The sequence below is a fragment of the Babylonia areolata genome, chromosome 4 (assembly GCF_041734735.1).
Source record: "Babylonia areolata isolate BAREFJ2019XMU chromosome 4, ASM4173473v1, whole genome shotgun sequence".
Classification (NCBI taxonomy): Eukaryota; Metazoa; Mollusca; class Gastropoda; order Neogastropoda; family Buccinidae; genus Babylonia; species Babylonia areolata.
The window spans coordinates 10727310-10741974 of record NC_134879.1 but is presented as its reverse complement, the minus strand read 5'-3'; the positions used below and the strand labels follow the sequence as shown (position 1 = coordinate 10741974).

The following is a 14665-nucleotide window of genomic DNA, read 5'->3' as shown; positions in this document are numbered from 1 at the left end:
TATCACACACACACACACACACACACACACACGCACACACACACATGTATATCGGAGCAACAAAGAAATTCACCCTGAGTTGAGTGATGTTTTCGGTATTTATTGCACAAAGGTTCTGTACAGGTGTGAAACAGTGACACATTGCACCACATTGTTTAATGATTGATGCTGTCAGTGATGAGTGTAATAGTCACAGTCGGAAAATTCCACAAGATGCAGTGTTAATATTGCACAAAAGAAAAAAAAAAAAGAAGAAACAAACACAAAAATAAATCAATCAACACATTAACCTGTGAAACCGTGATTTAGACATTACATATATACTTCTTTTCTTTCTTACTTGTAAAGATATTATCGCTGTGTAACAACTGTCTCGAATTCTGTCTTTTCACAATGTTGTCAGTTTATCATATCCTCCGCGCTGTGTTGGTGATGACAGGAGTTCATGTTTAAGTTTTTGATGCAAGGAGATTATCGCTACAGGAACATAATGGCTTTCTTCATTCCATGACGGATGCTTCGCTCACTCACTCTTGTCTCCACGACAATGCAGTCACAGCCAACAGTGGAGAGCTCAGCATGCTGTGTTTTTGCAGTTTTCAGTTCGAAGGAAGAGAAAAAAGCGTGCGGACTGATCCATGTTCACCACACCACATCTGCATTGACTAAAAACATTAACACCAAAGTTAATTATGTGCAGATGCTTTGACCTTCGCATAATACTAATGTGCCGGTCAGTCTGGAGAGCCTACCCGGGGTGTGTACAAAAACATTGACGAAAAAATGAAAAGAAAAACAACAAACAAACAAACAAATAAAAACAAAACACAAAAAACAACAACAAATAAGTAAACATTAAAATATGATAAAGTGAAAGATACATAATGCTGCTTCTGTGGCACGTTTCTTACCTGTCCAGTTGCTTTGCAAGCTGCATACAGACTGAGGACACCCAGCACAAGACAAGATTCCATTGGACAGCGGTGAATGATTTACTGAGCAGCATGCAGTGCAGGGTCTTCTCCTGTGAATAGCCACATGGAAACCCAATACTCCTGTGGACTGCTGGCGTTTGGGGCTGCAGCGGAACGAGCCACGGTGTGGCTCACAGTGGAGAGGGGATAAGTGGTGTAAGAGTAACGCCTCTGAGAGGGCAGAGACAAGGAAGAGGGGGTTGGGGTTGGGGAGGAGGGCGAAGAGGCAGCGGAAAGGTGGGGAAGGGGTGGCAGGGGGGGGGGGGGGGGGGGGGGGGGGGGGGGGGGGGGGGTGATTATTGCCACTGAACAGACAGTACTTTTCTGTCACTCATTATCACATGTCACAGTGACTTTATTGCACAACGAATACTATTAGATTTATGTGTGACACCACTGGAGCGAAAACCATAAAAGGCTGAATTACAAATGTTGCACATTATTAATATACAACTAATCAAAACGGGCTAAGATGCTAGTCAGAACTGTGGAGAGATTCCTTACATGTAAAAGACTGAGCACGAAATCCATGATATAGATAAATTACTTCCGTGGTGTTGCGCATTTAAAAGAAACAGTAAACCACGTCATAAGCAGTCACCGTTGTGCTGTCACTCAAGATTATATTATCAGTGTTGTGTGGCAAGAAAGTGTCCAACAGATAAATAAGTGGCAAAATCTCCGCACGTGGAAGCAGTGAAAGTCGTTTCATTGGCAACGATACCATCATTATAGGAAATCACACATATTTCCTGATGTGATACATGAATCACCATGTGATGCTTCCACAGGAACTCGCAATGAGACGACTGCACAACATGTCCATGAAGCGCTGCACACAGTGCAGCACCTTATCTGATAAAGTAAAGACACATTGCACATTCAGACACATGCCGTTAAACATTGTAGATAAAGACACATCCCGTCAACAGTGTACAAAAAAGACACATCCCGTCAACAGTGTACAGAAAGACATCCAGTCAACAATGTAAAGACCCGTCAACAGTGTACAAAAAGACACATCCCGTCAACAGTGTACATAAAGACACATCCCGTCAGATATTGTAGAGAAAGACACATCCTGTTAACAGTGTACATAAAGACACATCCTGTTAACAGTGTACATAGACACATCCCGTCAGACATTGTAGAGAAAGACACATCCTGTTGACAGTGTACAAAAAGACACATCCCGTCAACAGTGTACAAAAAGACACATCCCGTCAACAGTGTACAGAAAGACATCCAGTCAACAGTGTACAGAAAGACATCCAGTCAACAGTGTACAGAAAGACATCCAGTCAACAGTGTAAAGACATCCAGTCAACAGTGTACAGAAAGACATCCAGTCAACAGTGTACAGAAAGACATCCAGTCAACAGTGTAAAGACCCGTCAACAGTGTACAAAAAGACATCCAGTCAACAGTGTACAGAAAGACATCCAGTCAACAGTGTAAAGACCCGTCAACAGTGTACAGAAAGACATCCAGTCAACAGAGTAAAGACCCGTCAACAGTGTACAGAAAGACATCCAGTCAACAGTGTAAAGACCCGTCAACAGTGTACATAAAGACACATCCCGTCAACAGTGTACAAAAAGACACATCCCGTCAACAGTGTACAAAAAGACACATCCCGTCAACAGTGTACATAAAGACACATCCCGTCAACAGTGTACAAAAAGACACATCCCGTCAACAGTGTACAGAAAGACATCCCGTCAACAGTGTACAGAAAGACATCCAGTCAACAGTGTAAAGACCCGTCAACAGTGTACAAAAAAACATATTCCGTCAACAGTGTACAAAAAGACATCTCGTCAACAGTGTACAGAAAGACATCCAGTCAACAGTGTACAGAAAGACATCCAGTCAACAGTGTAAAGACCCGTCAACAGTGTACAGAAAGACATCCCGTCAACAGTGTACAGAAAGACATCCAGTCAACAGTGTAAAGACCCGTCAACAGTGTACAAAAAAACATATCCCGTCAACAGTGTACAGAAAGGCATCCAGTCAACAGTGTACAGAAAGACATCCAGTCAACAGTGTAAAGACCCGTCAACAGTGTACAAAAAGACACATCCCGTCAACAGTGTACATAAAGACACATCCCGTCAACAGTGTACAAAAAGACACATCCCGTCAACAGTGTACATAAAGACCATCAAGTCAGACATTGTAGAGGAAGACACATCCCGTCAACAGTGTACATAAAAACACGTCCAGTCAACAGTGTACATAAAGACACATCCCGTCAACAGTGTACATAAAGACACATCCCGTCAACAGTGTACATAAAGACACATCCAGTCAGACATTGTAGAGAAAGACACATCCCGTCAACAGTGTACCTAAAGACACATCCAGTCAACAGTGTACATAAAGACACATCCCGTCAACAGTGTACAAAAAGACACATATCACCAAACGTTGTACGCAAATATATATCCTGTGGAACATTGGATATAAAGACACATCCCGTCAGACATTGTATATAAAGACACATTCGGTCAAACACTATATAAAGACAGATCCCGTCAAACATTGTATATAAAGACACATTCGGTCAAACACTGTACGGAAATACACATCCTGTCCAACATTGTATATAAAGACACAAGACACACCCGTCAAACATTGTATATAAATACACATCCCGTAAAACATTGAACGTAAACATACACATCACGTTAAATATCGTAATATACACGCATCACACCAAACGATGTGCGTTAATTAAGACACACTTCCCCTCAATCAGTGTGCATAAATGCACATCCCTTGAAACACTGATGACACATAAAGACACATCCCTCGGAACAAACATTGTGCACACACAGACTCCACCAAACAAACACTGAACGTAGAGACACATCCCATCATACATTGTACGAAAAGTCACACCCCGTCAAACATTGAACACAAAAACAAACAACCCATTAAACAAAAAGATACACCTCACTGAACAAACATTGCATACGCAAACACATTCCAATAAACAACAAACAATAACTGTCCCTAAAGACATAGCTAGATTTGTACAACGAAAACAGCCCAGTACGGATTTATCATTTAAGGATAAAACAGTCAGAAAAGCACACTTTCAGGCACAGACAAAAAACATGGGAAAATTGTTTGGTGCTGCAAACATGACTGGACCAAAAGACAGAAAAATGATGTATGACAGAAAGAAAAAAAAGAAAGAAGTGAATTAAAAAAAAAAAAAAAAAAAAAGGAAAAGAAAAAAAGGCAAATAAAGATAATGACAAAAAGAAAATACAAGCAGCAGAAAAACATAATTGGAAAACAGTAACGTGTGAGTAGCTTACAAGAATTCATTGTCACACAATGCTGGGTCGTAATTCAGGCCTATAATGTATGGAGTGATGGCCTAGAGGTAACGCGTCCGCTTAGGAAGCGAGAGAATCTGAGCGCGCTGGTTCGAATCACGGCTCAGCCGCCGATATTTTCTCCCCCTCCATTAGACCTTGAGTGGTGGTCTGGACGCTAGTCATTTGGATGAGACGATAAACCGAGGTCCCGTGTGCAGCATGCCCTTAGCGCACGTAAAAGAACCCACGGCAACAAAAGGCGGGTTGTGCCTGGCAAAATTCTCTAGAAAAATCCACTTCGATAGGAAAAACAAATTAAAAAAAAACTGCACGCAGGAAAAAATACAAACAAAATGGGTGGCGCTGTAGTGTAGCAACGCGTTCTCCCTGGGGAGAGCAGCCCAAATTTCACACAGAGAAATCTGTTGTGATAAAAAGAAATACAAATACAAATACAAAATATACTGATGCATTTTTACTGAGAAAAAAAGAAGAAGAAAAAAAATCAGTCATATCTTGTCAGTCATCATTATTACAAAACAAATGTACTGCAAAACTGTCCCATTTTCTCTGACCTTTCATGCCGTTCTCATATGAACCTCCGTTCCCATTCCCTCTGAACTATCTGTCTGCACTGAGTGTGGAAGTGTGCACATGTGTCACGAGAGCTCTGCGCACGTGCGAGCATATACTTGTGTGTACTTGCTTAAGTGTGTGTGTGTGGGTGTGTGGATGAGGGTGTGTGGGTTGTGCGTCGTGGGGGCTACGACTTGTGTGTGTGTGTGTGTGTGTGTGTAGGTAATGGGGCAGGGGGGGAAGGGGGTGGGGATATGGGCCCATATGTGCGTGTGCCAGGTGTGTGTGTGTGTGTGTGTGTGTGTGTGTGTGTGTGTGTGTGCCGTAGAAGCTGCGATACGTAGCCAAGAAATGCGTATGTGGGGAAGGGTGAGGGGGTGTGCAGGGTAATTTGGGAGATGGTGTGTGGGTGTGTGTGTGTGTGTGTGTGTGTGTGTGTGTGTCGGGTCTCGTGTACGTTTATGTGTATTTGGGCCTGTGCACTTTTGCTTATGCTTTCATATCTGTGAAACTGCATGTTTGTTGCATATATGTTATGTGTGTGTGTGTGTGTGTGTGTGTGTGTTTTACATTTATTTGCGTATTTACTTATTTATTTATCTTCTTAAAAAAAACCCCAGTTCATCTGTTTCTATTTAGTTTTGATTTTATTCATCTCTTTAAAAAAATTATATATATATATATAAAACAAATTTTATGTTGTTTTAAAAAAATATTTTTTAATTGTATTTTATTTTATTCATTTCATTATTATCATTTTTAAAACTATTTATTTATCTATTCATTTGTTTGTTTTTACTTCATTTCACCTTTATTTCTTTTTTTTCAAGGCCTGACTAAGCGCGTTGGGTTACGCTTCTGGTCAGGCATCCGCTTAGCAGATTTGGTGTAGCGTATTTGGATTTGACCGAACGCAGTGACGCCTCCTTGAGCTACTGATTCTGATAGGGTAGGTATGGGTAACTGCGAGCGAACCAATCGAAGCGACCAGCTCAACGTCTATGCTGTAAAGATATTACATGTCGTGCGATAGTCAAACGTAGTTCTTTTGTTTTTGAAGGCTTTCTCCGACTGGTTGCACCAGGAAAAGTTCATCTACTCTTTCTTTTTGTCGACGTTTGAAATAGCAGGGGTGTGTGAGGGTAAATGCGAACGCTAACTGCGAACGATGGCTTTGGGTACATGTAGACAATTAAAACAGAAGCAGGTCTTTAATTCATTAAACATAACATATTATTGGAACATCGCACCAGACTGTTCTATTGTTGGTTTTGATCACACATGCACACAAACAGACATTTAAACACACACACCCCACACCGCGCACAAACACTACCTTTTGAGAGTTCTCAGTAACTGTGCAGCATCGTTCGGAAATAGACTCACGTCAAAATATCCTATGGTCTAATTGCAAACGACAATATTTTGCTGATTCCTGTCAAAACTGACGTTCTGATCTGTCATACTTTCTTAAATTCTCCCAGCACATTCAACATTCAAATGCACATTCAACATATCAAATCAAACAAAACTATTTCAAACTGTGTCGAAGTTCAAGTCCTACAAGTTGCTTCCCTTGATTTTAGGATTTTGAGAGTATGTCTGTAACCTTGGTCGGTAGTGGTGCGCGAAGAGAAGAAATAGCGCGGAAATAGCCAGAAATAGCTGATGTTTAACTGGTTCTTTGAAATGGATAATCATTAAGGTATCATGAAAAGGTCGAAGCAGACGTTAAATTCTGAAATGCAACCGTTAAGAACGTTTCGAAATGGGGCGGTATGCAAATCGTTCGCAATTACACGCTGTTCGCAATTACCCATTCCTACCGTACTGTCTGTCCACACCACAGCCTGTGATGACTTCCTGTAAAAAGTCTTTTGAAGGGAGGCGCTTGCTCACGTCAGCCTCACGTTTAAGCAACTATTGCTATCAAATGGTGGGGTGAGGGGAGATGGAGTGGAATGGTGTGTGTGTGTGTGTGGGTGGGTGGGGAGGGGGAGGGTCGTTGAACCAGAAAAGGCACCACTGAACACTATCGAAGTGACGACTGCAGAGCAGGTTCTCTTCTGATGAGTGGCCTTAAGGCGACCTTGTGGACTGATGGCGCTGGGACAGCCACAAACCGATATACGGTAAGCTCTGTGAGGGACGCGATGTAATGCTAATTAAACGACACATAAAACATGGGCAGAAATTTGAAGAAACAGACAAACACATTGTGTGCTGTATGTGATATCGACGGTAAAATTAAAATCAACAAATTCTTGACAAATTCATGATATGTAAATTACGCTTAACATTAACGTTCACAAACTATCACATCTCATAACATGCCACTATACATGAATCGATATGTATATGATGCTTATCAATAACGTTTACAAACTATTACATTTTAAAACATCTCACAAGACATGATATGGGATTGATGCTTATCAACAGCGTTCACAAACTATGGCATCTATGACACCTCACCAAACAGCCCTCAGCATGACTCCGACAGTTTTCTGCACGGAAGAGTTGATTGAAACACTTCACACACTCCATCACACAACGCTGCTGGCGCCTCAAGTCATCAGCCACAATGTACAAACCACAAACAGCGTGTCTTTCCCCCTGAAGACTAGCAGACAGCGTGTCTTTCCCCTGAAGACTAGCAGACAGCGTGTCTTTCCCCCTGAAGACTAGCAGACAGCGTGTCTTTCCCCTGAAGACTAGCAGACAGCGTGTCTTTCCCCCTGAAGACTAGCAGACAGCGCGTCGCAACGGGAACACTTGTCCAGCAGCATTGGCTGCCTGGAATAAACTGTGCCTCATACTGGAAAATATTGTCTTTCCCATGCACCACATACACAATACTCTAGAGTCCAGCATGCCGCACAAGAAATATGTATTCTCATGTGTCTCACAATGAAAAATCAGGAACCTCTCGCCTGTCCAACTGGAAAAAATAACATGGAATCTCCCGTGACCCGTATCGGAAAACGTGGGTTCTCCCGTGCCCTATATAAGAAAATTTGCATCATGCCATCTCAGCATGGCAACAATTAGATCATCCTGCAACCAGCTGGAAAAAATAGTTTCGCCTATGCTCTTGGAAAATATGGATCCTCTTGTGCCCCAAATGGGAAAATACTTATTCTTTTATGTCACACATAAGAAAATATTGATTCTTTTACATTTGAAAATTGACGCGACTGCCAGTGCGCTCCTTTACCATTCCTTTACCGTCCGTTTTCTTTGCTTGCCTGTGACATTATGACTGTTACTGTCATTTTGCATCATCACAATAAATGGCAGATATGTTCCAGTGTCATGATATGTGCTGTTTTCCTTATGAGGACAATATAAGCTATAGTGAGCAAGTAACAAACATCGGACGGAAAGAGATGGGGGCCAGCCGGTAATTGAGCAACCAGGCCACCAGACAGAGAAGTATTTGAACAAACGAAGTAGCGGGTGACTGGGTTAGTATAAGTAAACTAATGATTGAATAAATAAACGAAAAAAAAATGAAAGAACGAACGTATGAACGTTTGAGCGAATGAATGAAGTTAAGGCTTGTGAATGGAGGAGCCAGACACAAGAGAAAAATGCATACATCATACATCTCTTCGTTACTCTGCATATATGAACACTTGCATAAACGGCCTAGTAATGACAACAATACAATGAGAGATCAAAATAAGGATCATGATCATGCAAACTCATCAACCTATATTCCTGTGTATAATGATCATAAAAGTCCGAAAATAATCAAACATTTCATTGAATAAGTGCAACAGCTGTTTGGAGACCGTTGCTTTGCCGAATCATTCTACGATGCTGCGCTGTACAATAAGTGGAGGACTGTTTTGCTTAGTCAATGTACACATACACAAAACAGTCTTATCCGCAGGCACTGTTCCAACGTCCAGCATATGAGTCCGACAAATCGCAGGCATGGATCAACACCTTAAGTATTCTTTCACTCAGTTCACATCAAAATACTCTTGATCAACCTGTCGTTCAAGTGCTGGAAAACGTGGACAGTCAGTTGTGGTCAAGGTCGGAAGTCCACAGCAATCAGCCTTTGAAGCGATTCAGCGGACGCACATCATCAGATCCATTCATTGTTTGAGGTCATCTAAACTGACACGGCTGAGTGACCAGTAAGCGGTTTCTTGAAGGATTGCTGGCAAGCTGCATGGCTGAGTGAATCATTCACTGACAAGAATGACTCGTTCAATGATTTCTAAATTTTACTCATCACTTATTCCCTCCTTGGCCCTCTGAGCGACCACCAAACACCTCAATAAATTAACCAGTCAGTTTGGAGGGAGGGAGTAAGGAGAGGGATGGATGGGAAAATGGTTTCATAGACTGATGGATGGATGCAGTGGTGCCCAATGGATGGATGGAAGAATCATTCAAAGTACCACTCCGAGCTGAGTACACAATCAAACAAGAAAAAAGAAAAAAAAAAGGAAGATATGTCGTTTTGTTGTTAGAAGTGGACAATGAGTTAGGAGATCTTTTTGACCTCGTCTCCGATGATTTTCCTGTCCTCGCCGTTCAGAGCATCCTCACGGTTCATCAGCCCTGGGACTGACAGCTGCTCCAAGGGCGCCACGCGGTTTGAACGCAGCCCTGAGGAAGGCCGTCCCTGAAAAAACCCAAACAAAAGTGACATTCATTAAAGTCATTCAGTGACATCGTTCATTATGGGCAATTTGTTGAAGTACCCACAGAAACACGGGTCTAGAAATGGCTACGAAAGCTACAAAAAAGAAAAGGAAATGTGAAGAAAAGTCGACCTCTTCGTCGTAAAAAACAACAACAAACTTTTAAACGTTTAAAATGGGTGTGCTTACAATGGATGCAGCCATATATTCATGCAATGATGATGGATAAGTAGATCCGTCCATTCAACTATCCCTCCACGCCAGCAGTTCAGGTAGTAGACCTCTAAGAGTCGGTCAATGACACTGGCACGTGCTTGCGCGGACACCTCAATCAACATTTCTATACTAGATCACCGGTGAGCATCGGTGGTCTAGTGGTAGAATACTCGCCTGCCACGCGGGTGACCGGGGTTCGAATCCAGGTCGATGCACATTTTTTTTTTCTCAAGGCCTGACTAAGCGCGTTGGGTTACGCTGCTGGTCAGACATCTGCTTGGCAGATGTGGTGTAGCGTATATGGATTTGTCCGAACGCAGTGACGCCTCCTTGAGCTACTGAAACTGAAACTGAATCACCGGACATACCTGGCCGGAGGGTCGCTTGTGGAGGTCCAGGTCCTCCTGGCAGACCTGCACGGATTGTTCCTTGGTGTCCGGAGCGTTGATGGTGCGGGTGTGCATGGTCCGAGCCATGCCTGCCGCCCCCATCACCACCACGCCGTGGTCTGGTGCCACCCCCTTGTGCAGGGTCCAGATCTGGGCCGGCAGTAGTTTGGGTTGGACAGTACGCGTGGGGGAGGACACGAGAAGGAAATACCCCCCCACCCCGTCCATGTGGGTCCATGTACAGATGCAGACAGACAGACAGACAGACAGACAGACAGACAACACACATGAGGCAGACACCCAAATACAAATATTCCTATCTGTCTGTCTGTCTGTGTCTCTCTCTCACACACATACACACACGCATAAACGCAAACGCGTGAGCGCACACAGATAAATAATCAGATAAGTATGCACACGTATGCGATAGAGCATGCACGCACCCGTGTGTATGTGTGTGTGTGTGTGTGTGTGTGTGTGTGTGTGTGTGTGTGTGTGTGTAATTGTGAGTTTCAGTTTCATTATCAGTAGCTCAAGGAGGCGTCACTGCGTTCGGACAAATCCATATACGCTACACCACATCTGCCAAGCAGATGCCTGACCTGCAGCGTAACCCAACGCGTAATTGTGTGTGTGTGTGTGTGTGTGTGTGTGTGTGTGTGTGTGTGTGCGTGCGCGCGCGCGCGCGCGTGTCTGTAAATTCCTTTAAACACATGTGCACTTAAAGAAACAGGTAAGGAGAAAGGAGGCTGGGGAGTGGAGGGGCTGGGGCAGAGACATAGAGAGACAGGGACAGAAACTGAAAAACAGAAGGCAGATAATGAATGCCGACCTACATGTGCGACTGCGGAATGGTTATAGCGCTGGATTCTCCCCCGAGTTCAAGTTTCTGAGTTCGATCCCGGGTTTTGGCACACGTGGCTGGTTAAGGGTGGAGTTTTTTTTCCCTATTTCCCAGGTCAACAGATCTGCAGACATGCTAGTGCCGGAACCTTCTTTTGTGTGTATGTGCACATTTGAATTCCTGTAATCCATGTCAGTATTCAGTGCGTTACAAAAAACAAGAACACCCCAAACAAGGCTACCTATACGGTGGGTTAAAAAAAAAGGACGGTAATGCACTGAAAAGCCCACTCGTACACACGTAACGTAGGAGTTGCAGTCCACGAACGCAAGAGAAGAAGAATGAATGCATTACCTTGGGAGCAAAAATGAGGCAGAGAGCGATGGTATCAAAAACCTGAAGCTGCAGCATGAGTAGCACGTACAGCACGTCTGGCCCCACCGAGGAGGCCATGATTTGGCTGCACACACACACACACACACACACATGCAAACACACACACACACACACACACAAGCAAACACACACACACACACATGTTCATGGAAAAAGTACAAACAACCATAACCACACAAATTATTATAGCCTTTCTTATCGCATCTGATTTTAAGATTCGTTAATGACAATAAAATGCACTCTTAAATGTTATCATACGATCAAGTGAAAATAAAAGGGGGGCTGTTTTTTGTGTTGTTTTAACCACCAAGTTAGTCGTTCCGGAAGGGCGGATAGTTCTCTCCCCTGCCACAACCACGATCGCTGTTCCCGAAAGGTGGCTACATACTCCGTCTTGCGAAAGTTCTTAAATTATTTGGAAATTATTACATGGTAGCTTTAGACTCGCCAAGATTCCTCTGATTCGAATGATAACTTCGAAACACTCTACGTCACTCAGGAGTTTTTTTGTTTTTTTTCCCCAAGCGATTGTACTGGCTGACTCAATCAAAATGGCGACACCTGATCTAAGCCGAGTGGTATCAAAACTAAACACTAAACGCCACGGACCCATGGATTTGACTGCTGCTCATTAAAGAAAAAAAAAAAAAAAATCAGAGCATATATTTGAAGAAGAGAAAGATGAACTTCAATCTCATGATTCTTTGGAAGTGGAAGGTGAAGAATATTAGCCTCCAGTTCTTGTTTTTCACCCAGAGAGCAGAACACAGTTGGAAAGAACGGAGAACGCGCTATGTGTGACAGTGAAAGTGAAGACAGGCTCAGTCATGAGAGGTAGGGGTAGGGGTGGGGGAGGTAGCAGACAACGACGAGCAGAACGAAGCAGAGCACGAGGTGGGGTGGAAGGGGGAGGGGTAGAAACATGGTGGTATATTTGTTAACACTGGCATTGACCTGTTGACTTTGACTGCGGCCAGACATTCCCGATTTTGGTCGGGGATCATGGTAAAAAAAAAAAAACCCCACACACACAAAGCATAGGAGACAAATGTATACATTACTTTTCATTATTCACCACCGCTGAACTTGTGAATAATAGGTTAGTCACTAAGACAAATACAAATGCAGTCAATTGAACAAATGCAGGTAATGCCATTGGAAATGAAAAACAAAACAATATTTAAACTTTTTAACATGGAAAGTTACCGCCACGTTTGAAATTAAACAGTTCTTGTGCTTCAGTTTACTAGATTCCCCCCACCCCCACCCCGAACTTACCCTGGTGGGGGGATTTTTCACTGTTTTCCTTAAAGTTTGATTAATTTGGCGTCTAAAAATATGTCTGCCAAAAATGAATCACAGTATGCATGTACCAGGATGAGGACACAAAATACACTGTCGCGAAAATGTGTGGACAACAAAAGCGGTCTGTTGTTCGTGAAGTGTACTATTTATAACTAAAATTAGGTCTGTAAAGCTTCACATTAGATTCAGAGACAGAGACTGAGGTAGGCGCAGTCTGTATAAGACAGACAGAGAGAGACAGAGTCAGAGAGTGTGTGTGCATATGTCCACGCGCGTACAATTGTGAAAATAGGCGGAGGAAGCATCGGACCACATCCATCACTATACCTTTTCCTCAGACGAACATAGTGTGTGGTTGTTTCAATCCATACTCTTTGTACCCCAGCCTGCCTCGAGGCTATTACATCTGGTTATACATTCACAACGAAACGTCGGATTACCCGAGGCCTTCACATGGTCTGTTTACTTCACTTCATTCCATTTGAGCCAGCAAACGCGCTCGCTGCATTGGGTCAACGTGAACATTATAGACGAAGAATAGACCCGATGTTTGGGACAGAAAATAGACCGGCACACAGGCCAACGGGTACGTATGGGACAAAGAATAGCCGTCATTGTTAGGATAGAAAATAGATGTGCACAAGACTAAAGGGAACGTTAGGGACAAAGAATAGACGTCATTGTTTGGATAGAGAATAGATGTACACAACACTAAAGTGAAAGTTTGGGACAAAGAATAGGCGTCATTGTTTGGATAGAAAATAGATGTACACAACACTAAAGGGAAAGTTTGGGACAAAGAATAGACGTCATTGTTTGGATAGGAAATAGATGTACACAACACTAAAGGGAAAGTTTGGGACAAAGAATAGGCGTCATTGTTTGGATAGAAAATAGATGTACACAACACTAAAGGGAAAGTTTGGGACAAAGAATAGGCGTCATTGTTTGGATAGAAATAGATGTACACAACACTAAAGGGAAAGTTATGGACAAAGAAGAGATGTCATTGTTTGGATAGGAAATAGATGTACACAACACTAAAGGGAAAGTTTGGGACAAAGAAAACGCAAACACAGGACAGTGAGAATGTCGGGACACACAGAAGACACGTAAATGAGTCAGTGTGGTGTGGTTCGTCCGTCGGGATCGACGAGGACCATCTAGTCATCCTGGGGGTGGGTGGGTTGGGCTCTATGGATGCGCAGATGACTGGTCAGGCCAATTCGCGCCCGGAAGGTCCTGACGCAGTGTGGACAGGGGATGGTGGTGGCCTGTCTGCGTTGCTCTGCTACAGCGATTCTGTTGGCCACACAGGATTTGGCGCCTTTGTGGACAGCTGAACGCCACTTTCGTCTGTCCATTGCATTCAGCTCCCATGTGTCGTGGCTGATGTTGAAGGCCTTCAGAGAAGCTTTCAGAGTGTCTTTGAAGCGCTTCTTTTGGCCTCCATGGGAGCGCTTGCCATGTTGGAGTTCGCCGGACACGTAAATGAGTCAGTATGATTGTTAGGAACACAGAACGGACACACACAAGGCTAATATAAACGTCAGGGACAGAGAACGGACATACGATTGGCCAGTATGAACGTTAGGGGTACACAACAGACGTAATCTGGGTTTTTTTTCGTGCGTTAATAGGCATGCGTGCAAGTGTGTACACGTCGAGTATGTGTTTGTGGGTGTGAGTGCGAGAGTGTGTGGGTGTGTGTACGCACGCATGTGCGCACACTGTGGTGTGTGTGTGTGTGTGTGTGTGTGTGTGTGTGAGTGTGAATGATTTTGTATAAGGATGGGCGTGTGAGGTAGGCAGGTATTAGAACGTGAGTGTGTGAATGGATGAGTATGACAAAGTGTATGTTTGGATTGTTGTTTGACGTGTGAAGGGTGTATGTGTGTGTGCGTCTGTCTGTTTGACGGCTGAATATAATGGACATGTGGCTTTTTTTTTCTTTTTTTTCTTTCTT

The 14665-nt window shown here is 43.3% G+C and overlaps 1 protein-coding gene across 1 annotated transcript in view; it reads right to left on the bottom strand.

Annotated features, from left to right (window-relative positions):
* Nucleotides 1–8742: 8742 nt before the first annotated feature.
* The window catches only part of LOC143281388 (putative G-protein coupled receptor CG31760), a 69496-nt gene continuing 63573 nt past the window's right edge, over nt 8743–14665 (bottom strand). The window contains exons 12-14 of the mRNA XM_076586595.1: nt 11353–11458; nt 10134–10304; nt 8743–9530 (exon numbers count right to left, since the gene is read on the bottom strand). Of these exons, the coding sequence (XP_076442710.1) occupies nt 9390–9530; nt 10134–10304; nt 11353–11458 (418 nt within the window). The 3' untranslated portion in view covers nt 8743–9389. The remainder of the gene's footprint in view (nt 9531–10133; nt 10305–11352; nt 11459–14665) is intronic.